Source organism: Acinonyx jubatus, chromosome A1 (assembly GCF_027475565.1).
Source record: "Acinonyx jubatus isolate Ajub_Pintada_27869175 chromosome A1, VMU_Ajub_asm_v1.0, whole genome shotgun sequence".
Taxonomy (NCBI): Eukaryota; Metazoa; Chordata; class Mammalia; order Carnivora; family Felidae; genus Acinonyx; species Acinonyx jubatus.
In genome coordinates this window covers 75650466-75676105 of record NC_069380.1, presented here as the reverse complement: position 1 = coordinate 75676105, position 25640 = coordinate 75650466, and the positions used below count along the sequence as shown (strand labels likewise).

Below are 25640 nucleotides of genomic sequence, written 5' to 3'. Positions count from 1 at the left end.
CGGTGCAGCCGCGGCTGCCATCTTAGCAACTCCTGGTGTTGCGGCCTGGTCGTCGGAGGCGGCCTTCGTGGCGGCCGTTCACCTCAGAGAGCGGTATAAAGTCAGCTGGCCGACGGCCTTCCTTCCTCCGGCCTCGATAGGACGGCCAGCCCGCGTCCAGAGGCGGAAGCGAGGGCAGTGGGACGCGTGCGGGGCCCCAGGCCAGCGGTTAGTCACAGCGTCGCCCGGAAGGATGGGCCGGTCTCGGAGCCGGAGCTCGTCCCGCTCCAAACACACCAAGAGCAGCAAGCACAACAAGAAGCGGAGCCGGTCGCGGTCGCGGTCTCGGGACAAGGAGCGCGTGCGGAAGCGCTCCAAGTCCCGGGAGAGTAAACGGAACCGGCGGCGGGAGTCGCGGTCCCGCTCGCGCTCCACCAACACGGCCGTGTCCCGGCGCGAGCGGGACCGGGAGCGCGCCTCGTCCCCGCCCGACCGCATCGACATCTTCGGGCGCACGGTGAGCAAGCGCAGCAGCCTGGACGAGAAGCAGAAGCGAGAGGAGGAGGAGAAGAAAGCGGAGTTCGAGCGGCAGCGAAAAATGTGAGCGGCCACGGGGGGAGGGGCGGGGAGCCTGGCGGGTGGGGGCCGGCGGGGCTGGGTGGGCCGAGTTGGGGCGTGAGGGGGGCGGGGGTCGAGGGGTCGCAGGAACCCGCCCGAGAGGCTGCAGCCCGCGCGAGTGGAGAGCCTGGGGCCGGACGGACCCACGAGTTGGCTGGGCTGGGAAATACCGGGGCTTGCGCAGGAAGGGCTTGGAGCAGAGAAAGCGATTTTGGCGCGAGAGCGGAGCTGAGTGCCGGAAGTAGGGGGTGGAGTTCAGAGTGGGGTAGAGGCGCTGCCGCGGCCAGTGAGGGCGTGGGATAAGGGAGCCAGTAGAAGGGATGGAGAGCGTTTGGGGCCCGCTGTTGGGGAGGGGGGGGGGGAGCCGGAAAGAATTAACCCTTGGGATGCAAATTGCAGCTGGCCAGAGCATTCTAGTACCGGGGCTTCGATTTGACAGGGCTTCTCGGGAAATGAGACCCTGTTGGTGGTCCCAACAGTACAGCCAAAGATGCATTTTATGTTAGTGAGTTCCTTTTGTTAAAGATGTCGCGGTTGCTTTTCTTTTTTTTTCGAGCCTGTTCGGGTTTTGTTTGTTATTTTTTTGAGCTGCAAAAATAAAGTGCACAAACCTTGAGCCTGCAGTACGATGAATTTTGATACTTGAATTCACCTGCATAACCATCATCCCTATCAAAAGTTGCTCCGTCCTTATACTTCTCATTTATATGGCTTTATATTCCTCTGTAGCAAAAGTAGGTGCAATCCTGCGTTTTGTTTTCCCTTGTGGTAGAGGACACTTGAATATTTGCTTTTATTTTTGCATTGCTCACGTATGGAACTTAATGTAGGGAAAATCAGGATCACAGTGAGGTCCCCAACTTGAAATACTGTTGGGGTAAAAGTATCTCTGAGAGTCACCTCTCAAGTATCTTTAGATCCAAGAGTAGGTACAAATAATTCCAAATTGATCGTCTTTTGTTTTTAAAATGTAGGGTTTGGGTTTGGTTTTGGTTTAAGACCATAGTACCTTGATGCTCTAGGTATTCATTTCTCAAAGCCAGTTGGAAAGGTAGTGTTAGATGTGAACTGTCTGTGTTTAACCGGCCATCTTCCTCAGCGCATCGGTGTTTAGAAAGCGCACACGAGGTAGGAGAATTACCTGAATTTTGTGAGACAGGTATATGTACTGATTGTTTAGGGGCTTTAAATTTTTTTGCAGTTGGCTTTGCGTTATGTAGATTTTTCCAGCAGAGTGTGTTTCTAAGGAGCAAAGTTTTTAAGATTTACGGGACTGGGGCACTGACTAATATTACAGAGGAAGCAGTACCTGGAGAGCTATTTGCTGTGTGTCTTTATTTTTCCTTTATGTAGAGCTGTCGGTGATACATACATTAACATCAGATACATACAAGTAATTGTTTTGCAACAAACCTTGATTATATAGAATCCGGGTTTTTCTGGTATATAACAAGATCCTTAACTGTAAAAATGAACTCTCAAATAAATGTCAACAGATGAACATTTTAAAAATTAAGTCATGTCTCAGATAATTTTCCCACGTGAAAACAGGTGTCCAAAGAGAAGTTATTTGCCATTCTCTAAAAAGCTATGACTTGTAGGAAAAATAAAAGGGAACTTGGTATGCAGAGAATAATTAGAGGTGTTTAGCAAGCTGCACATGAATAGCAGGGACAGAAACCAGGGATTAAAAGAGAAAATAGGAGAGCTGTATAGTTGCAAGTTGGCAGAAGCAGCAGATTACCATTAGCATTTATGAAGGGAAGAGGGGCAAAGCGAGCAGCCACCTGTACACTGAATTCTGTGTGCCATGCAGTAGGTACTCCTCAGTACGGTGTAATGTCTTAGAACACAAAGGAAACCATGGAAAGACCTAGGTTTTAGATCCTTGGAAATGGGCCTAAGTAGTTGTGTGTCTACAGGTCTCATTCAGCTAATACGGTTTGAGCAATTAATAAGTGCCAGGCACTGTGCTAGGTGCTGCTGAGATAAAAATAATTGACCCCTCTCCAAGAAGCTTAAAGACTGCTAAGTGGGTACGTAATAGTGTGGTAAATTCAGTGATAGTGATGTGCCTTTAAGAAGGAAGCATCTCAGATGGGTAAACACCTTCGTCCTCCTAAGGAATGGGTGGTAGATAGAAATGAGATTGTCCGGCAAGGCATAGGAAGGTACATGTGGACCAAAACAGAGTCCCTTCAGCCCTTGCCAGAGTAAAGGGAGGGAGGGGGGCTGAATGGCTTACAAGTGAGGTAAAACACGGGAAGTTCTATAAGTACTAACATGGAGTCTCTTTAGTCAGGGGAGGTAAACAGAGGCTGAGAATCTTATAAAGGAGTCATGTTAAGGAGCTTGGATTTCATCCTAGAAACAGGAAACGTTTTGAGGAGGTAAATGGGATGAGCTCTTTTTTTCTCTCTGTCCCCACCCCCCCAAAACAGCACTGAATGCTGTGTAGGATAGATAACTAGTTACAGTAAGACCACACAGGAGTAGTGAGGGGGCGGTTGTTGGAATGGGAAAGGACAGATTTAGGAAACAGTGCAAATAAAACTGGATTGGAGCATAAGGGAAATAAAGCATTAATATTGGTTCTCGTGTTTATATTGTAGCTATTGCACGTCGGGCACCAAATGTTTAAGGAACTATTTGTGTGGCAGACGGTGGTTAAAACGGCAGAAACCTGATAGCGGACAGGGAACGGTCGAGGGGAGTTTCAACTGGCACTTCCACTGTAGGCACTTTAACACTTGGGTATAGTGAGTTTATGCGAGTTTGATATGGGAGACTGAAGCCTTGAGGAGGAAACCTTGAGAGTAGGTAGAACGACCCAGGTAGCGTGTGAAGGCAAAAAAGCAGTTGGCTTACGGGACTGAGAGGACCTTAGGGAATGTTTGTTGGAAGAAACCAGTGCTTGCTGGAAGCAGAGAAGACAACAGAGAGCATAGTGTCCCTGTACCTGGAAAAGGGTCTGTGGGAGGGGAGAGACTGCAAAATTTGAATACTCTGTTGGGCTTAACTAATTTTGTGGTAATAATGGAAACCAGATTGCTTTGCTGTTTACAATTGTGAAGCCTTGAATAAATCACGTACCTGTAAGCTTGATTTCTTATTTGTGAAATGAAGATACTGGTCTTCGTTATGAAGATTAGAAATCACACATTTATGAGGCGCCTGGGTGGCTCAGTCGTTAAGCGTCCGACTTCGGCTCAGGTCATGATCTCGCAGTTCACGGGTTTGAGACCTGCATCCAGCTCTGTGCTGCCAGCTCCGGGCCCGAAGCCTGCTTCAGAGTCTGTGTCTCCCTGTCTCTCTGCCTCTCCCCCGCTCACACTCTCTCTTTCTCTCTCTCTCTCTCTCTCTCAAAAATGAAACATTAAAAAAAAAAATGGCACATTTAAAGTATCTAGACATACTTGGCATATAATGGGCCTCCGTACATAATGTAATATAATTTACGAAATGCAGCCAGATTGTGCCTGGTGAGTTTATAAAGTGCTCTTACGAGTTATATTAATATAGTAAAAGGTAGACCTTAGCATTAAATTTTTTTTTCTCATTTCTGAATAGCTAGTTCACATGTTTCAAAATTGAATTCAGAAGTTCTACCTCTTCCCTGTGTCCCAACCATTTAGTGTGGTTCTCTCTCCTTATCATTTTCATATGTATTCTTTTGAAATGGCTTTGTGCATGTTGTATTCACTGTGCATGTTGAAAAAATAGGCAGTTGTAAAATAACTTGCAGCAAATCCGGAAAATGTTAATGCTATAATAATTTACTGTAGCCTGTTATAATCTAGGTTTCAATATGCTTAGTGTTCAATTGCATGACAGGTTGAGAGCCTTCTGAATTAAAGTATCTAAGCTGAACTGGGATCTATATGAGTGATCCTTAGAGTACTTGACGAGCTCATTGTGAGAGTAGAGAACAGCTTTTATGAGCAAATTCAGTATGTGGAACTGTATTTCAGGGACACTTAGGGCTTTAAGACAAAGGATAAGGGCATAAGATCTAGCTGATGTTGATAAGAAATTTATAAATTTTTTAAATGATTTGGGTAAATATTATTGCATGCCTTTGCCTTTGTAGGGTACTATAGGGCTTAGATCATGAGCTTTGGAGTCTACCTAGGCTAGGAGTCCTCTCTTAGCAAAATGCAGTGACCTGGAGCCCAGCTAGTAAAGTATTCCTATGCCTTGGGAATCATCAGAGGTGTAACTGATGACATGGTGTATAAAGCTGTTGGCACAGTATTTGGTGCCTATTCAGTACTGAATTAATGCTGTTTGCTGTGATGTTACGAAGCACTTCCTAGAAGGAAACTCCTAGGGTTGAGTTCATACACGTTAAAATATTTCTGTATAATATTTTAAATAATATTGCCATTTGCCATGTTCAGAGTCATACTCTGGTTTGACAGTGCTGTATTGCTGGGTCCTTACTGTTTTAATAGTTACCGTTTTAAAGTTGGTGGTGACTGGAGTTTTTAAAATACCTGAAAGCATGGAGGCATGGAAAAAATGGGGACCTAGTGTTATACATACTACCATCGAAATCTTGAAGATTGTGATTCAGCCCTTTCAACATTGGCACAAATTCTTGGCAAGGGAATACATTGAGCAGAGGAGCCCGAGGAAGAGATTAGAGCCACTAAAGAACATCAGGAAAGTGACAACTCCTATGGCAAAAGTTTTAAGGAGTAGAGCACCTGGGTGGCTCAGTCAGTTAAGCATCTGACTCTTGATTTACGGCCCAGGTCATGGTTCTTGGGTTCAGGCCCCACGATGGGCTTTGTTCTGGCAGCGCAGAGTTTGCTTGGGATTTGGGATTCTCTCTCTCTCTCTCTCTCTCTCTCTCTCTCTGCCCCTCCCCTGCCCACACACCCATATTCTCTCTCTCCCTCCCTCCCTCCCTCTCTGTCTCTCTCTCTCAAATAAATAAAAACTTAAAGTTTTAAGGAGTGGATAGGCAGTGACATGAAATGTTTTTTATAAGATACTAATGAGCAAAAGTATTTGGTTTTTTTTCCCCAAGAAAGTTTCAGTGCCCCTGGTGAAAGTTAGCCTTCTACCTCTTTATCATTGATAATGATAATAAACTTGTAGTCAGTAAAGATGAACTGCTTAATTCAATTGTACATGTGCCCATTGTTTTTCTGAATTCAATGTGGGGAGAGGGGAATTGAAGCGTCATTGAGAGTAACTTTTTCAGTGCTAAATCTGAAAAATCACTTAAATTTTTTTTTTTCTGATTGTTGCTACTAACAATAGCAGCAACAACAAAAAATTATATTGTTGATAATACTTGTAGGGGAACAGTTCTGCTGTGGTGCCCTGACCTTGCCTGTCTCCACGTGGAACACAGCAGCAAGGCTTAATTACAGTCACAGTGGTGTGTCCTGTGCTTCCTCCAGGAACAAAGGGAGATAAGCAGCCTTGTGAGAAACTCCACAAGGCCTTTTCTCATCCTCTCAGTTTCATTTGAGCTTGGGACTTTCCACTTGCCCTCCCCTCTGGGCTATAAAACCGCTGAGCTGCCCTTAGAATTGACTCCTTAGCAGCAAAACAGCCCACTGCCTATGCCTGTATTGCATGTCACCTGTCCCCTCTGGTTTGGTGTCCATGAGTGGGACCAGAAACAGCTGACACTGTGCTGATCTGGCTTTTGCTGTAAGTAATAAACTGAATTTATTTAGGCTTATTTTCTCCGTACTAAATCCAGAAATGTGACCCCATTAGCCGTTGTGCTATTGCTATTACTTACAGACTGCTTGACAAAAAACCCTGAATATGTATCAGGTCTCTTCCATCTTTCCAAAATTCCTAAGTTATTTGGCGACTTTTCTAGCGATGAGCTAACCTAAAGCCTTATTCCATTCTTCTCTCTGCTTTTTACTTTGAACTGTTTTAATTGAAACTGTTTTACGTTGTCCTTAGAGTTGAATTGCACCATTTTTGACATCTTAAAAGAGAACTTCTTCTTAGGCTCCTTTACATTTACTAGCAAAAGTTTGTTTGTGTGAGTGGTGTATACTTTTAAAACTTTGCATTGTGTAAACTTTCCAACTTCTGCAAAAGTGGAAAGAATATTATGACGTTAATACACCCATCATCTAGGTTTGACAGTTATCAGGCTTATTTCAGCCTAATATTTTTCTCTTTGGATGAGGTAAAGAAACAAAATTTTTATATTTGAAATATAGTTTAATTTCCACTAAAATCCCTGCCTGGTTTCCTTGAGGTATGTCTGGCAATTCATTTTAGTGTTGGGATAGATAACTATTCTCTTTTATTGAGCTGCTATAGGTAAAGGCTTATTGAAACTACCTTAAACTGTATTTTATTCGAAGTTATTGAATAGGAAAAGGAGCATTGTTTAGAGTATATGTTAGGCTTTTGTATCTTTTTAAATAAAAATCAATAATTTAGTGTTGGGAGGAAATATTTAAGAAACAGGCAACAGAGTCTTCAGAATGGGATGCATATGTCTGGAACCTAGAATAAATAATTGTGCTTTTTCAAGTAGTTACTATCTCCTTGTCAGAAAAACATAAGAGGTTATAAATGCAGAAACTGAAATGAATCAGAATGTTAAAGATACATTGCTGTTAGTATGGTATCACTGTGAATAAGTAACAGGAGTTGAGAATAAAAGCACTTGAGTGGGAATTGAATTACCCCCCCCACCCCCAAAATACAGTTTAGTTGAAGTGGATTGGGGTGTTTAAAGGTCACTTAGACACTATAAAGTCTTTACTAAACACGTAAATTGAATGACTGGCTCATACATATTTATGAGTCATCAAAAGATATAAAGGTTACAGGTTGTATTTAATTTCATGGGCTGTGAGAAAGTTGAAGCATTAATAATAATAAATTGGCCTCTTAGGATTTATATATACTTCCAGAGCCTCTGAATTTATTATTAATTCAGTACAAATTATTGTCTCAATACAGTGAGCTACATATGTACAATGAAATTTTCCAGTAGCCCATATTGGATGTCATTGGTATAAAATGACCAATTTTATGCTGGGATGTCATTCCCAGTAGACCATATTGGATGTCATTGGTATAAAATGTACATGGTGTCCACTACAGTGCCTTGATAAATGTCAGTATTTTCAGTGCAGAATTTGATTTTGAGTAAATAAGTTGGTTTATAATATCTAGATGGGATTAAAATAATTTAAACCGTATCATGCGTCATTAAACACCAAAGAAAGAAGGTACGCTGAAAGGTATTAGGTTCAGAACCTGAATTAAGTTGGTCTGTATTTTCAGAAAAAGCTTCATTGCCTTCACAGTCTGAATCTCTTTGAGTCTGTATTTCTTCTGATTTTGCTAGTGGGGGGCAGGGGATGAACTTAGTCTGAATTGCTTGCTACATAGTATTTTCTCCTGACTTCTCTTGAAGCTCAACCCTTAGACTGAGTGCATTGGCAAATGAGTAAATCCATGCACTTTGTCCTTTTGTTATAAAGTTGGTAACAAAAAGTAGACTTCTTGTTTCAGATTTCTTAACAGTTCTTAAATTAAAACTAATGAATTAAGCTCTTTGTTGAGTCATTTTGGATTTAGAAAGTGAAAGCTAACAAAAACATGATTTCATATTTGTTCGAGTTTCTGTATCCCTGAACATCTTGGTATCTAGTATTTCCTTGAGTGTTGCACTCAGATGAATTATAAAATCATAGAATCAGGCTGAATGTTTTACAGACGTATAACTAGTTTTAATTCTTACGTTTACTTCTGTCATCTAAGTCACTTTTTTCTACTTTGTGTGCTAGTCGGCAGCAGGAAATAGAAGAAAAACTCATCGAGGAAGAAACAGCACGAAGAGTGGAAGAATTAGTGGCCAAAAGGGTAGAGGAAGAATTGGAGAAAAGGAAGGATGAAATTGAGCGAGAAGTTCTCCGAAGGGTGGAGGAAGCCAAGCGCATCATGGAAAAGCAGTTGCTCGAAGAACTCGAGCGACAGAGACAAGCTGAGCTTGCAGCACAAAAAGCCAGAGAGGTAACGCTCGGTCGTTTGGAAAGTAGAGACAGTCCATGGCAAAACTTTCAGTGTTGGGTGTGCCTCCTGCTCAGTTCAGAAAGAGATGGAATACAGACTAATTCCTTTCTCATCTAAACTTAACATTGCTGCGAAAGTTAATTTTTTAGCCTGTTCAGAAGTGCTGACTGACATCTAAAAGTTACTTTCATAAAACGTATTCAAGGATACTTTTTGATTTAACGGAACTGGCTTACATATTTGAGAAGTGTTTGAAACTTTTGCCATGGCTGCAGGACTTACATTCTTTTTTGGGAGGGTGGCGGGAGACAGGGAGTGGTAAAGGGAAAAGGTTAAAAATCCACCTGTGGTTACGTATTCTTCTTTTCTGTTTATCATTCTTACTGCCTAGACTGTGAGAGGCTTTTTGCCTTCAGTCAGATTACAAAGAGCAGGGCCTAACATTGAGTGACAGCACCTGCTTTTGATAAATAGGTTTTCTTGCTCTTCTTTTTTTCCTTCTTTTATCCCTCACCCCCTCCCCCAAATCCTGCTTCAACACAATGGACTAATTCTGGCATTCTGATCATAAGGCCCTCCCTCCATTTTCCTAATGTGTTTCAAAGAATCTTTTTAGGAAAAATGTCCAGAGTATTCGTCCACTTTTTTTAGTATCTACTAACAACTCCTTTTTTTCTCTAGAGAGTTATGAAGGAACAGGTTGTCCTTGTCTGGAGTCAAGCTAAACACATGATTTGTTTTATCAGCAGCTGGAGCAGAAGTTGAAAATGTCTTTCTGTGAGACAGTAATTTGCTACTGAAGCTTTATGGCTTATTTGCACTGATTACTCCAGGTTCCTAAAACTTGTTGAAAGTCACTGAAACACTCAAGGCAAATTACTTTACAGTGCTGAGTGTCCCTTGACATAGTTTGTGTAATGAATACGAATTCCATTGGTGCGTGCCATAGAAAATCCTGTGGTTCTATTTTCTCGAACTTAAATATTTGACTCAAAATATATGTCTCATATCATTGTTAATCTTGGCATTAGTATGGGCAAGTTGGCATCATACTAAATCTCTCTTGTTTTTCAGTAAGCTTAGCTTTTCAAGTGCATTCTCCCTTGTGCTGTCTTTAGATACACGTGTCTATATTTGGTAGCTATCCCAGACTGTGCAATTGAATGTATGAAATTTTACTTATATCAGTGCTTTTCATAATGGAGATAATTTTGGAGTAATGGTGCTGTCTTGTAGCGAGTTATTAATCATAGGAAGATTTTTTTCTCTTCATTTGCTTTTTGTTTCGTATTAACAATTTTTTTTTACACGGACACAACCCTCTGACAGTCTTTCCAAATATTAAAATCATTTGAATATGTATGCTGTGATCTGAACACTGCCCAAACCATCAAGCAATCTTCATATAGTTTGCATTATAAAATCTCATTAAATTCTCCAATAAAAAATAAATTACAGAATTTTATTTCCGGACCATGCACCCCCTGGATTCCTGAATTTCAGTTCAGACTGTAGATGACAAGATAAGCTGCCTTTAGAAATTGTCAACATCTGAATGTTAAGTCCATTTTCCCCATGGAAGAAGCCCTTAGTTCCATGAAGTATGGATTACCATTTGTATTTTTCACTAACAGTAAATGTATTTTTCTTATTAATTGTTTGCCTTAGGAATGATGAATTACATTTTTTGTTCCTTCTTACCATAAACATCTGCATTCCTCAGCTCAGCCTTCCTTGTATGTTGTTTCTTTATAAATGGTTGAGCTGCTGATGCAGGTATTGCCAAGCTAACAGTACAAATCATTTTAAAGAGGAAGCTGGCGCGTATGGCAGCCGAGGAGCACACTCTGCAGGACACTGGACAAGACAGTAAATATTCAACTTTTAATGCTGATTAAAGGAGTATAGGTAAAGAATACGTAGGTATACATAATTGGTGAGACAAATATTCACTTTATTTATATTTTATATATTATTTTTTTAATTTGGTAAATACTATCCAGTTTTGTAGTTGTCCTTGTTGATTTGTGTGATATTAAAGTATTAGTAATAATTGCCAGGAAACTATCATTAGGGAGGGTTTAGTCGGTTGCTGTTTGGACTGGGAGGGATGATTTAAATTTAGTGCTAGAAACAAATTTTAGTGGCTGCACAGTTTATCATTTGTCAGACAGAAGGTAGCTATAAAGCTGCCCTCTAAGTCAGCTCAAAAAAGTTCAGAGGAAGATTAGTAAATATTTATCAGTAAAAATAAACATTTTGTTTTTCTAACATCTTAACATGTCCTCCCCTTTAGGAGGAAGAACGTGCAAAACGTGAGGAGCTAGAGCGAATACTGGAAGAGAATAACCGAAAAATTGCAGAAGCACAAGCCAAACTGGTATGTATGAAAAGCATTTTTTATTTGCTTTGCTGCTTCAGAATTTGTGGGATGATTTTGTGCTTTATCATGGACACATTTTTTTAGTCTTCAGGGCTGTTTGCAGGGATTTGAGGCAAGAGCAGGAATGGTTCATGAGATTTTAGCTAGTGTCTTCCAGAGGAATCCATCTGGGGGCAATCCAGAGATTCTAGTAACTCTGGAGAACATTCTGAAATTTGCATTTAAAACAGGGCTCCTGGGAGAATTGTACTATCCCCAGTCCCAGAGTTTTTCTCTCTTCACCTCATTTACATTTTTCTCCCTGGATAGTAAAAACAAAAGCTTGGAAGTATTTAAACTCAAACGCAGCATTTCACTTCACATGAGTGACCTTGTTCCCACCCAGTTACTGGGTATAGTATGTAGGGAGTCTGTATTTGATAGTGTGCCAGACTCATAAGCTATTTTTCCTATTCCAAGTTTGTAATCCAGCAAGGAATACAGAGACTTAAGTAATTATGACACACGGATCTAAACAGGGGTGAGGAAGGAACAATTTGGAAATATTAGTGAAGAAGCCAGTGTAAGAACATTGAGGTCATCTTTTGAAAATAGAAAAATACTAATCTGTGATTGTTTCTGCTTTTCCTTCCAATTCTTTTTTTTTTCTTTTAGTACAAAAATCCAGAGGTTTTTGTTTGTTATGTTTCTTTATTTTTAGCACAGACTGACACTTAAAGTAGAATAAAGAAGTAGGATAAAGTTTTGGGTGGCCTAGGGATTTCCATTAAAAATGTATATTCTGAAGCAGTCTCAGTATGAGGAAGAAAACAGAATGAAATGACTGTGGATACAAAAAAAAAATCCAGGAAACAAAAGGAAGAGACAGGCATTAAAGGAAAAACTTTCTTTGCCTCATGAAAGTGGCATATAGGAATTCTACTTTGAAGTAAGAATCTAAATCAGGTGGAAGGGAAGTTACTTAGGATGAACGGAGAATGAGTGCTAGTTCGTGCCCAGGAATGGAGACATGACCCAGGAGGGACTCTTGCTTCTAGACATCTTAGAAAAGTTTTGTTTACTTAGAAATGTGTTGAGAAGACATTTGCTGCGAAGTCATACTGTCACATGAAGGATAAAAGCAAGTTGTAAGCTCTCGTTAAGTGGTTTAGAAAAAACAAATTTTGTGACTGTTTATAAAGGCACAAAAAGATCTGAGTTGGTCTAAGTAATTAATTGACAGTGGATCCCAATGAGAGTAGGGGTGAAGGAGGATCGTAAGTAATGTGTCCCATAATTGATAAGAATGTAAAAAGTTAAAACTATGGTCCAGTTGGTTCTAAGGCATAATCTTTTAAGAGGTGGTATGCCCCAGATAAAAGCCGGTATTGGAAATATCAGTAACTTAATGCAACTTAAGTAAGTAACTAAGCAACTTAATGAGGATGACACCAGGATTCTTCATGCACATTGCCATCCTGGTTATTGTAAAGGTCATAGTGAAAGGGAGGGACTTAATCCTGCCTTTCCCAATGAAAAGGCCTTAAAATCTGTTAAGGTAGAGCAAGCACTATGAAAGTGAAATGGATGAGGAGTCATTCTGAGGTCTGTCCCTACCTGCTCATTAATGAGTACGTGATCGTGCTTTTTTAGTGATGCTAAGAAGAAAATCTCAGTTCAGGTAGGAAGATGGAAAGTATGAACCTTCATTTGAGTCTTGAACGTTGAGCTTTTTTGAAAGGTAAATATAGTGTGGTTTGTAGGGCCTGGATGTTTCCAGAAGGGTGGAACAGTATAGCTGGTATTGAAAATGTTGTATCGGCATCACGAAGTGGGGGGAATCCCTCTTAGACCATGGTAAGAGATTGGATAGCATGGTGACTTCGGTTTTGGGTGGCCTGGAATGCCGGATTATGACTCCTAGAACAGAGTTCCTCCGCTTATGCCCTGCCAGGATCCCTTCTGATCCCGAGGTAGCTGTCTGGTGCCTAGGGAAACTTGGCGCTTTATATTTCTTTTGGCAGTTTTCTTTGTTTACCCACACACAAACCATAAAAACATAACTTTCGGTGTGTCCTTACTGGGAAAAGATCAGCAAGCTTATTCTAGAGCAGTGCTTCTCAGGTGGTGGTAATTGGCCAGTTTTTGTTTTTGTCTTTTAATCCTAATTTGTCTCAGACTATGTTTGCAAAATACAATTAAGATGAATTACTAGAAAAATGACATCAAGTGGCTATAAAAGCTTCTAAAACACTTCTGGTTTCTACATATCTTGTTATGGATCCATTATGGTTTGCATACTATTGCTGATTCATGGATCATACCTAGACCAGCACTGTTCTGGAACATTGGGATTTGGCAGAATAGACTGTGCATTGCATGTTATCAGTACAACTTTTGTGAAAAGATATCTTGGAGAAAAAAAGAGTTTGCATTTGAGACTGTTTGGTAAGAATTTGCACATAACTCATTTGTTTCCTGTGCATGATAATGTTGGAAGCTCGAGAAATAATTGTCAGTGTTGGAGAAAATTTTTATTTGTTTCTGTTGGGCATCATCTATTGCAGGGAAACTAGCACATCCTTTGTGTAGGAAAAGACAGAATGTTACTGCATAAAGATGCCAGGAGCGTACGGAGACTTTCGTTCTTGTCCATTCCTCATCCTCTCAGTTTTCAGCAAGTTCTTTCATCTTTTCACACATTTACTGGGAGATACTACTGGAATATATTCTTTTTAAAAGAATAGATACTTAGGGAAATATGCCCATGTTGTAGATAGCACGGGACTTTTCCTGAGTGTGTCAGTAGTGCTGGTTTATCTTGTTGAAGCAACAGTTCTGTTTGTTTTTATGACCTAATAAATATGCTAGAAATGTGGACCGGTTGATGGTATAGCAAGAAGAATGGGATGCATTCTTAGCTTCTAGAAGGCAAGGGGAGAAGAGGGAGCAGCCAATCCATAATCCATATTGAGAATTTGTTAGGTGTAAAAAGCAGTTGATAAGATGTTAAGTTCTCTTAAAGTATTTAATGTACTTATTGTGGAGACAAGGACAATTCCAAGAAAAGTTAATAATATGAAAATACTAAGTAGTGCAACGGGTGATGTGTGATAATTGACATCATTGCCCAGGTCTCTAGGGAGACCTGGGAACCTTCCTGGAAGAGATCGTGTGAGCTGGGCCTCCGTGGATAGTTAGAAATTGCACTTACGATGGGGACAGGAGTGTGAGGAAATGAAGCAGGGAAAAGGCCTTTTGGGGCCTTAGAATAAAGGCAAGAGTGTGTAGGTGCTCTTGGGATAGTGGGATGGGCCGGAGCAGTGAACCAGCTTTTTGTGTAGTCAAGAAGGTGGTGAGGTAAGTGATGGTAGATGAGGTTCGAAAGCAGATTAAAGGAGGGTGGGGAGAGAAGGTTCCCCAAAGGGTATTTCTTTAAACATTGTAGTCTTGAAAGAATAATACAAGGATTTCTTAGAAGTCAATAAAGAAGACCAACTCCCTAATAGAAAAAGAAAAGAGACTTAAAAGAGAATTCACTCACACAAGTGGAATGGGAAAGTGCCTTCATAAATTCTTGACAATGTAGCAAAACAAAGGACTCCCCTCCCCCCCTTTCTTTTCCTCTGATGCTAAATACCAGTAGAAAAAGACTTTTTTTCCCTCATTAGCACCAACTGTTGGCAAGGATAAGGTATAAAGGGACCTTTTTATGTGGTGATTTGGGGAGTTTAAATGGCTGTGACCATTTTAGAAAATAACAGTGAATCAGTAAATATCAGGAGCCTTTAATTCTGTGTCTAAGAATTTTATCTTGAGAAAAGTGAATCAGATACAAGTAAACTAATAAAGAAAAAAAACTTTTCCCTTTATTATTTAGAATAGTGAAAATTTCACAGGTTTTTAGATTACTTATATAGTTGGTTTTTCTTTAGTCAAAGTATTTGTTAATCCAGGGGAAGTAGCTAAATGCAGAACTTACGTGTACATTATGATCCTGCTAATTTGAAAAGTATATTTGCACAGTTTAGTAGATGGGGAAAAAATGCTAAGAATCGTTATCTGTAATTGGTACACTTACATGTAACTTTATACTTTTCTCTAGTTTCTATATTTTCTACAACTAACATACATCACTTTCATGATCACATAAAAATAATTAGTAGAGAAAGTAAATTTAAACCACACTTTGACTAACTTTTAAGTAGGTCCTTATGACAAAAGTTCAAAGATTGATCACAGTAATGACTGTAATAAGGAATGTATTAGCTTAGCCCCATGGGTTCTCTCATGTAGAATTCATGTTAGGTACTCTAGACCAGTAGTTTTTGCTCACATCCGTTCCAAATTGTTTGTCAAGATATTTGATTTTATCTGTCCAAAAGGAGGCAAAAGCATATTAACCAGCAGACATGCTTGATGAATAAAATCAAGGAAGAATTGACACGTGTCTTGGCTTGCCTGGACTTGGCTTTTTGGCAGATTGGTATCTAGTTCTGCCTGACTATTGGCAGTGCACCACTGTCTTCAGATATTTGAAAGGGTATTGTTAGTACAATGGAGATTTTTAATGTTTTTTAAAAATGTTAAAAATAGTACTAAAAAAATTTTTTTTTACTCCTCTTCACAAAAGTTTTTTGTGATGTGCCTGGGAAAAGCCCAGATATTATTCTGAAATGTGTATGAATCCTACTTATTTAGAAAGGGAAATATACTAAGAATAGCGATAGATGTTGCTGTGGAATTCAGTGTCCCTGCAGGAGGCTAGAGCAGTAGGAAAAACATGACCCTCAGACTATCCGTGGGTGAATGAAAGTGGTAGTCAAATGTAATCTGGTTAATTTGTGAGTAAATACTGAAACTATAATAAGAGTCAGACGGACAGTTTCTAATACAATTATAAACATGCTGATAAAAAGGAAAAATTGATTTTAACTGGGAAACATTGTTTGGAATTTTTAAAATATATGCAAATCATAAGTTTGAGATCTACAGTGTATTTCCTCTCTTTAATATTAAAACAGTTTCTTTGTGGCGCTTGGGTGGCTCAGTTGGTTGAGTGTCTGACTCTTGATTTCGGCTCTGGTCATGATCCCAGGATGGTGGGATTGAGCCCTGTATCTGGCTGCATGCTGACCATGGAGCCTGCTTGGAATTCTCTCTCTGCCCCTCCCCTTTGCACGCGCACTTACTTGATCTCTTTCTCTCTCTCTCAAATTAACAAAGAAAAAAATGGATTTTCCTTACCCACTTGCCAAATAAGGAGATTTACTGTGTTCATCATGCTTAACGCTTTGTACCTCTCTTTTGAGAAATGAAAAAATTGTACCATGTTTGGAAGTTGATTATATGTGAAATGTGTTCCACATACTTAAAGTAAACCAGAGCTCGCTTTGCAATTAAGAGATATCTCTGGAAAATACCTCCCTGCGCTCCTCCCCCCCCCCCCCCCACACAAAGCTGTTTGTGTATTCTGTGTCCTGATCTCCTGTTACTTTAGTAACACTAGTTACCTTGTGTGGTCCCAAAAAAAGAGTCTTTGTGGATATGATTAAGTTAAAAATCTTGGGGAGTTTATCCACTATGCCCTAAAAGCCATTCCACATAACCATTGTAAGAGGAAGGCAGAGGGGGCTTTTACCACAGTACACACAGGAGAAGCTGAAGACAGAGCAGAGAGAGCTTTGAAGATTCCGGCCTTGAAGATTGGAGTGATGTGGTCAGGAGACAGGGAATCCTGGCAGCCACCAGGAGCTGGAAGAAGCAAGGAATAGACTCTCAATCTAGAGCCTCCTAATGGAGCAGGCCTTGCTGACACTTTGATTTTGGACCAGTGATACTGATTTCGAACTTCTGGCCTCCAGAATAGTTTTATGTTGTCTGGACCTACCCAGTTGATTACTAAAAATATGGAAGTAGTTTTGGAGTTGGACAGTTAAAGTTTGGAAGAATTCTGAGGCACATGATAGAAAATGCCTGGACAGCCTTAAAAAAGACCGTTGGTAGAAATAGGGACTTTAAAGGTGCTTCTGGTTAAGGCTCAGAAGCAGGGGAAGAGGATGTTACTTTAAACTAGAGGGAAGGAGGTCCTCGCTGTATGGTGGTAGGAAACCTGGTAGTGTCCTACAATTGTGTGGAAGGTGGAACTTCTCCGTGTTGAACTGGCATATTTAACTAAGGTATTTCTAAGTGAAGTGTTGAAGGTACAGTCTGGTTTCTTCCCCTGGCTGTTGATAGTAAAGTTCAAGAACAGATAGAGGAAAGAACAGATAAGTAAAATGGAATGAGCAGTTGATGTTTGGAGAAAATTTCAGCCCATCTAGATTACAAAAGATGCTATAAAGTCAGGAGGCTTCCTGTTAAAAAACTGCAAACAAAGCCAAGGCTGTGGCTGGACAACCATTTGCTAGGGCTGAAGAGATTATGCCTGTGACTCATAAGTTCCTTCAGGCACTTTAGTAGCAGACACCAGGAGTAAATGAGATTATCCAGGAAAGATCTGTTGGGGAGCATCTTGTCCAATGGCCTGCCAGATTTGGGAGACCCGCAGGGTTTGTGAGGATGCTGTGTCAGCAGAAACACTGCCAACTTGGACCGAAAAGGACATGGAGAGGACACCGTGATGAACGGCTTGCAGACTCCCAGCAGACTCCACTCGTATAGGAGAAGGTGACTTGAGGACAGCACAGAGAGAAATTTGAAGATTGGAGCAGTGCATAGACAAGCCAAGAAACCCTGGCAACCTTGAAGAGGCTTGAAGAGGCCAGGAACAGATGCCCTCCGAGAGCCTACAGAAGGAAGGTGGCCCTGTCCACACCTTTAGTTCCAGTGACACTGACTTTGGACTCCTTTGCTCCCAGAGTAAATTTCTGTTCTCTTAAGCTATCCAGTTTGTGGTAATTTGTTACAGTGGTTACAGGAAACTAATACAAATGGAAAAGGAATGGGGCATTTATAGTAAGTAGAGTGAGCTCATCTAAGTTGAGAGAGCACAGGACTGAGTGATATATGCAGTTAATAGTGATGTATTTACACGTTTTAAGAGAGACAGGGACGGCATGGCGCCAAATGTAAATGTCAATTAAATATTTTAATTTGTAACGAAGTGATGGGGAGTTAATGGAAGAATGTTTAGTCAGGGAGAGGCTTGTTTTCAACTGATAAGGTAAAAAGCTCATTTAAGAGTGTGTTAGTGTATTTTGGGCAACAGTATTTGGAAAATGTTCTGGATATTACTGAATTGGCCTTATATAGTGTGAGTGAAGGACAGAAAGTCAACCAGAAACCCACTGAAAGCCTGTCAGGAGATGGGGCTGGAATTGGTAAGGTGGCAGGAGAAACTGTAAAGAGAGTAAACCTGGTTGAGCGATAAAAGTGCCCGGAGGGAGGAAGAGGAGAAAGAAGAGGAGAAAATGTGGTGTGGGAACCAGAGAAGATCTCATGCTGACAGCCAGGTTATCAGCAGGCACTTGAGAAAACCTCCACAAAAGGGAATGAGTGACCAAGGCAGACAGAAGCACTGACTTGAAAGAAAAGAGAACTTAGGGTATGGAAGATTAAAAGAACCACATCTGGATGAGTTCACGTTAGGACACAAATACTAAAAGCCTGAAGGTACGAGATTGGTGTTTGGGCAGTATTCTTAGAGTGGTCTCTGCTGAGCCCTGGAGGACACTGATTTTTGTGTCGAGTATCCCGTACCAGTCTCGGCTATCAGTTCCCTCTTGAAGCAGTTGTGTCCACTTTTAAGTAATACGGGATCTTGGGAGATGTTCTGTAATGTTGACGTTCCAAAAATATATTTAAGATTATAAAGGTGTAGCAACTGAGGAATTGCAAAGGAAAGGGGCTAGAAGGAGTGATACGAATTCTCTTTATATGATAGCTAACAATATCCTATAGCATACACTGTAAACATTAGGTAACAGAATAACCAAATTGCCATGGGGGGGGATTACTTTTTTTAAAAAATCCTGGTATGTTATTTTTTTTAACCTTGTACGTTAATAATTTCGGAAAACTTTACTGATCCGTAATTTGTTAAGGGTCAGAATTAATTACTTCAAATTTCTTTTTAATATTTTTTTTATGCATTGTTTATCTAAAGTGGGATAAACATTATTACACTTGTTACAGGGGGGAAGATGAGTCAAAGAATTAAAGTTACAAATGGCAGAGTTTAACAGGATGTGTGTCTGGGAAGTTTAAAATGCAGAAATCCACATTTCTGAGTGGTGGCATGATTTCCTAATTGTAATATTTTTTCATTCTTGCCTGTCATTCCCGTAATCACTGCTGATAACAAGTAATTCTCTCTTTGTATTTTTAAGATTTCGTAAAATTTCATATGTATTTTTAGTAGATTTCAGCATCCTTATTTGCTGAAAAACTGCTGCTAGGGATCACCCCAATGTACAGTTAGAGACCGTGTAGGTGGGGGATGCTTAGACAGGTGCAATTGTAATAAGGACACTGGGACCTCTGGGTAGAAGAGGGGGGAACAAAAGGTACTGGAAGGGGTAAATAGACTCTTCTAGAATGGTATACTTTGCTTTTATGTATTTTATCTCACCCGTCACTCTTCCCACTGAGGTACAGGGTTGAAAGCCACCTTTGTGAGGGTCCTGGACTTAATGGCTAAGAAGGCCCACCCTCTTTTCATGGCTCTAGTATGGTGGATGTTGGCTTTCTCTTGGGCCTCCATGACGTCCATGTGTAATCCTTGTAGGAGAGCTCGGTATTGTTTTTCTGTATGAATACACGTGTACATCCCCCCGCCCCCCCCTGGAATAGTTCTTTCTTTTGCATGCATTTGAAACAACAGAAGGGTGGAGGAGTAGTGGATATTCCAGGGGCATTGGGAAGGAAATGGCATATCAGATTGCAGAGGGGGTTAGGGTTTAGAATACCTAGCAAATAAGGTGTAGGGTCAAACCTCACAGATGGATGGGGTAGGAAACCAGTTTTTCATCATTTGAGAACCACTATATTAAAATTGATGGTTTTGGGTTTTGCTCGACTAGTTTTTTTGGGTTTTTTTTTGGGGGGGTTTTTTTGTTTGGTTTGGTTTGGTTTGGTTTTGCTATGGTGTAATTGAATAACATTTATGCTTAGTTTAAAGCTATAGTGGAACAAAGTATAAACATTTGAATGTAAAGACAGGATATTCACCTGCTCACTTCATTTTTAAAAGTCATTTCATTATCAGGTACTTCCAGTAGGCACTATATGCTCAGCACTAAGGGAGAAACAGAGAGACTGCAGCCCCTCTTCTGCACACATGCACTTCCGTCTCCTGTATTTGTAAACGTGGATGACATTGAAACTTTCTTTACCCAGTCTAATGTCATTGGTGCCTGGGTGGTGGCACAGTCTTGGATTTTGGTTCAGGTCATGATCTCGTGGCTCATGAGTTCGAGCCCTGGGTAGGGCTCTGTGCTCACGGCTCAGAGCCTGGAGCCTGCTTCGGATTCTGTGTCTCTGTCTCTCTCTGCCCCTCCCCGACTTGTGCTCTGTCTCTCTTTCTCTCAAGAATAAATAAACATTAAAAAATAAAGTCAATTTCAGTGCAGAATCAGTATTTCCTGTTAATGAAGGAAACTAGTTTAAAAATCTTGTTCATTTTAATTTAGGTATGTGATCACATCATTCAGATTTATTTTTTAGAAAAATAAATGGTTCTGTCTCTTTTTTTCCCCATCCACCTACTTTTCATTCCCATCTCCAAAATATATATTCAGTTATGGTTTTTGTCTATTTTTCCAGAGTTTAAAATGCATATTTTGGCAGATACAAACACATGTATTTTTATTCTCCCCTTTTTGCAGAGAAATAGCATGCTATACATAACTATTTGGGACTTTGCTGTTCTTACTTAACAGTATAACTTGGGGGGTTTTCCATTTCAGTATGTAGGGATTCCTATTTTTGTGTTTTTTTTGTTAACCGCACAGTATTTTTTTTGAGAGTGCGCTTGTGCTCTTGTGAGTGGGGGAGGGACAGAGGGAGAGAGAATCTTAAGCAGGCTCCCACCCCAGCTCGGAGCCTCGGCTTGATCTCATGACTGTGAGATCATGACCTGAGACAAAATCAGGAATTTGACACTTAGCCGACTGAGCCACCCAGGTGCCCCTGCACAGTGTCTGTTACATAGATTTTGCATAATTTAATAGTCCCATATTTGGGAATTTTGGATTTCTCCAGTCTTGAGCAAGCTATGTTGCATTAAAAAACCTTGTTCAATTTAGCATGCTTGCAAGTGTTATTTGTAGGATATTCCAGAAAATTAATTTTCTGGGTAAAAGTATTATGAAGATAAAATTTTGGTAAGTAGTGCCATAGTACTCTTCATAAGCTAGTATTTCGTATTTCACTTTTGAATTTGTCAATATGATACAGTGAAAAATAGTGTGTAATTTTAATTAGATTTCTCTTAAGGGTGAAGCTGTGATGTTCAAACTCTTCGCTCTTTAAGGATCTAATCTGCTTCGTTGAGGGCTGAGTTAGAACCATAGGCAGCAGTGAATCTGGGTGTTTATATTGGTAAGGGTTTCCCAAGCACATGGACACAAAGTAAGATTCTTTACTATTCTTTGATTGAATTGTACTTGCCAGGCTCTTACCCCAAATGTGTGATGATTTGTTAAAATTGGGCAAAGTAATTGGCATATGAATTTATTACTGAGGATGAACAGAAGTAGGTAATTCTTTTCTCTTGTAATCATCAGTGAAAGTCTAAGCACAAAAGTGGAGATGTGAGATGGATGTACAGGTGGGACTTCAGTAGGAGGAGAGAATGGCAGGAGTAGAGAAGCGGAGGCAAGATAGAAAGCAAGCATAATTTTGAGATACTAGCAGACACACAGTTGGAGCCAGATTATAGAACGTCTTAAATAGTGTGCTAATTGGGGAAGTTAGGCCATATTCCACACCTGGTGGAGATCACTTGGGAGCATGAGAGAACAGAAAGATGTTCCCAAAACTGGTAGTGTTCTGTAGGGTGGATGGTGGATGAAGGGCAAAGACTGGGAATGAGGAAACCATTTCAGGTCTCTAAGAAGATGTGGGGCCCTGTGCTGGTGTGGTGGCAGTTGAAATGGAGGACAGGCTCTAGATGAGAGAACGTAATGGAAAAGAATATAAGGGGAGGATAACAAACTGGTTGGCTATTTGCTTGTGTCGGGGAAGACAGGATAAAGCTACAGAATATGGGTTGCAATAGAGAAGGTAGTAGAGAGGGCTGATTTATTTTAGGGTTAGTTTTGAGGATTCTAAATCTTGGACATGTTGAAGAGCTCTCTCTCTGTCCTGTAGTGTGCTGTAGCTTAAGAAACGGAGCTTAGGGAAAAGGTCTGAAAGAGAGATCTATTTCACCTCTCCATTGGATTTTCCATCTTGCCTACTGACCCAATTCCCACTTTTTTATTTATTTTTTATTTTTTTAATGTTTGTTTATTTTAGAGAGAGAGTGCAAACGGGGGAGGGGCAGAGAGGGAGGGAGGCACAGAATCTGAAGCAGGCTCCAGGCTCCGAGCTGTGAGCACAGAGCCCGACACGGGGCTTGAACCCACAAACTGTGAGATCATGACTTGAGCTGAAGTCAGACGCTTAACTGACTGAGCCAGCCAGGTGCCCCCAAATTCCCACCTTTTAATTCTGATCTTCTCCCATTTGCCCTTCACTTGATTTCAGTGGATTTGTCCCACCATATATCTTCTGCCTTTTAGTCTACACCCATACCATCTTAAAGTAAAACAAACCTCTTTGTGTTACTTATGTATTTAAATGTCAGGGTTTTGTTTTTTTTTTTTTAAACATTCTATGCTGCATACCAGAGTCCATCATCTTTCCGGTCTTCTGCTGAAAAGCCTGTAATTCAGTCACAGTGAATGTTACTATTTCAGAATAAAAAAAAACCTATCAGTGGAGACAAACAGAACTGATCAGGGTGGAGAGCCTTAAATATTTTGTTTTTAAAAAAAAAAAAAAATGTTCAGTTGGAGACGGAGAGAGCGTGCACATGCATGGGGCAGAGAGGGAGAGAATCCCAAGCAGGCCCCATGCTGTCAGTGCGGAGCCCTATCTCAGGAACCAGGAGATCTTGACCTGAGCCAAAATCAAGAGTCAAACACTTAACTGAGCCACAGATACCTGGAGCCTTAATGTATGTTTTGAACCACTGTATTTTGTATGAAAGAATATGTGGGAAGAGAAAAAAATTTTAAAAGACTTCAAGTGAACAGAAGAATGAATAAGGAAGTCATTGAGAGTGGAGTTTCTGACCATCTAGAAAATAATTTTAGTAGAATAATGGAGATAGAAGTAGTGACTTTAAGACTTGACTTTGGAAATAGGAAAGCATTCACAGGATGCAGTGAGTGTTTTAGGATGAAGATCAAATAGGAAAGAAGGGACCACAGTGATCACTGAGATTTAAAAACTCAAAGGGTTAGAGCAGGTTTTCTCAACCTTGGCCACTTTAACATTTGGGAGTGGATAATTGCTGTGGGGGGCTGACCTGTGCGTGGTAGGATGTTTACCGGCATGCCTGTCCTCTACCCACTAAATGCCAGGAGCCACTCTCCCATTCGTGACCACCGGAGTCACCAGCACACATGGCCTAATGTCCCTTGTGCTGGAGGGGTAGACTTGCACCTGGGGGATGGGGGGGGAGTAGGGAAGTAGACCTGAAGGAGAGAGACCATGAGGAGGGAGAATTGGAATGGCTGGAATTTTTTGGTAAAGAGGGGAAATGTATAGACAGCACAGGAAGGGAGTTGGTTACTTAAGACTGAAGGAGTTGAAGTCACCACAAAAGTTAATTATTCCAGTGTCCATTTGAAACCGAAAAGCGTGTTATAATCAGCGGGTGAAAAGGGTATTTAATTTTTTTCACTCCAGAGAAAGGGGTCTTTAGTATTTCTTGATTGCATATTGACAATATAATGTAGCCCCAGTAGCGGTTGTTTTTTTTTCCCCTGTAACTTTTTTTTTTTTTTGAGCTTATTTATTTCTTTTGAGAGAGAGAATTCCAAGCAGGCTCCGCACTGTCAGCACAGAGCCTAACTCGACGCCTAAACTCAAACTGCAAGATGATGACCTGAGCTGAAACCAAGAGTGGGACGCTTAACCAACTGAGTCACCCAGGCACCCCTCCTATAACTTGTTTTTTAAGTTTATTTATTTATTTTTTTTGAGAGAGAGCAAGCATGCAAACAGGGGAGAGGCAGGAGTGGGGGAATCCCAAGCAGGCTCTGAGCTTTCAGCCAAGAACTCAACTACCATGAGATTATGACGTGAGCTGAAATCAAGAGACAGATGCCTAACTGACTAAGCCACCCAGTGTCCCTCGTGTAACTTTTATATGTCTTTCTAATTACAAATCTAGTTCTAGTAATTGGTAGAGAACTTAACCGTTTGAAGAAACCGGTGCCTTTGTTCATAATTGACAATCTTAATCTGATTCACTGAAGATGTGGATAAAAACAGGTACTAGGACAAAATCTATACTGGTTTCGAGATAAGATTTTTAGAAATTTCCATTTTCAAAATGTGCAAGTGCTTTTCTACAATTTTTAAATCTATTTTTCATAAAAAGAAAGAATAGGCAGAATTAATAAGGAGTTCTTTTCTAATTCCACTATAATTTTTCCTTTATCACTTTTTGTGTGAGTTTTATTAAGCATACTGTAGTACGTATGTTCCTGTGTCACCTGATTTCCCAATATTACTAATGGAAGACCTGAAATTCTTGGAAGTTTTAATGTTTACTTTTAACTTTCAGGCTGAGGAACAGTTGAGAATTGTTGAAGAACAAAGAAAGATTCATGAGGAAAGGATGAAACTAGAACAAGAGCGACAACGTCAACAAAAAGAAGAACAAAAAATTATCCTGGGCAAAGGGAAGTCCAGGCCCAAACTGTCCTTCTCACTAAAAACACAGGATTAAATTGCAAACTCTGAACTTTTTACAAAGAAAAATGGAAAAACTTTGTATGGTAGCTTCATGTTGAAGTGGTTTTTGTTTTGTTTTGTTTTTGTTTTTTGTTTTTTTTTTTAATTTGGAAAATCTGGAAAAGTTAGCTTGTTCTAATAGGGGCTCTGCTCTGCTCTGCATTCCTTTTCCCCCCTTAACTTCCATTAAGTCAAATCCTTATCAGATCATTGCTGTCTTCTAAAGAGGGATCTATTTTTCATCTGTTTGGATTCTGTAGTATGGTCTGAAGGAGAGCAGATCACTTGGTAAACTGGATGGTCTGATAAGGTTTTTACTGACCCATTGACTTCAGAGTTCTACTCTGTCTATTACGTCGTAATGCTGGTTTTGCTGACTTTTTGTTTTTTTATATATTTATAAAAAAAGAAAAAGTTGGTAATTGCATTGGAAGCTCCCAGGGTGTTACTGGACCTGTGTGGTGTATTGTTAAACCAGTGTCCTTGATGCTCCTGATACAGGTAAGGAAACAGTTGGTCAGCTCTGGCACAAACTATATATACAGTTCAGTATTGTCTCTGTTCAGTTTGTTTTTATTTCATTGACAAAATCAAACCAGCATTCCCCATTGTGTAAATAAATGATTTTGCTGAATAAAGTAAAGTCTTAAATTCATATGTTGAAGCAATTTTTTTTAAAGTTCTGTTAAGTCTTAAAGAGGGTGGTTTACTT

The 25640-nt window shown here is 40.3% G+C and overlaps 1 protein-coding gene across 2 annotated transcripts; it reads left to right on the top strand.

Annotated features, from left to right (window-relative positions):
* ARGLU1 (arginine and glutamate rich 1) lies at positions 1-25583 on the top strand. Of its 2 annotated transcripts, none has more exons than XR_008296498.1 (4): positions 1-579; positions 8388-8613; positions 10425-10993; positions 24759-24824. XR_008296498.1 is itself a non-coding variant. In XM_027065205.2 (4 exons), exons 1-4 carry the CDS (start codon positions 233-235, stop codon positions 24921-24923), a joined length of 822 nt encoding a protein of 273 aa, XP_026921006.1. In that variant the 5' UTR covers positions 3-232; the 3' UTR covers positions 24924-25583. The 2 variants fall into 2 exon arrangements, 1 of the variants encoding a protein (XP_026921006.1); XM_027065205.2 differs by having other exon boundaries at positions 3-579; positions 10910-10993; positions 24759-25583.
* Positions 25584-25640: the final 57 nt, after the last annotated feature.

Bases quoted from the DNA above. Each gene is read 5' to 3' on its own strand.
- ARGLU1 (XM_027065205.2), top strand. From the start codon at position 233: ATGGGCCGGTCTCGGAGCCGGAGCTCGTCCCGCTCCAAACACACCAAG. The intron at 8,614-10,909 runs GTAACGCTCGGT...CCTCCCCTTTAG, and splicing joins CAGCACAAAAAGCCAGAGAG to GAGGAAGAACGTGCAAAACG. The intron at 10,994-24,758 runs GTATGTATGAAA...TTTAACTTTCAG, and splicing joins CAGAAGCACAAGCCAAACTG to GCTGAGGAACAGTTGAGAAT.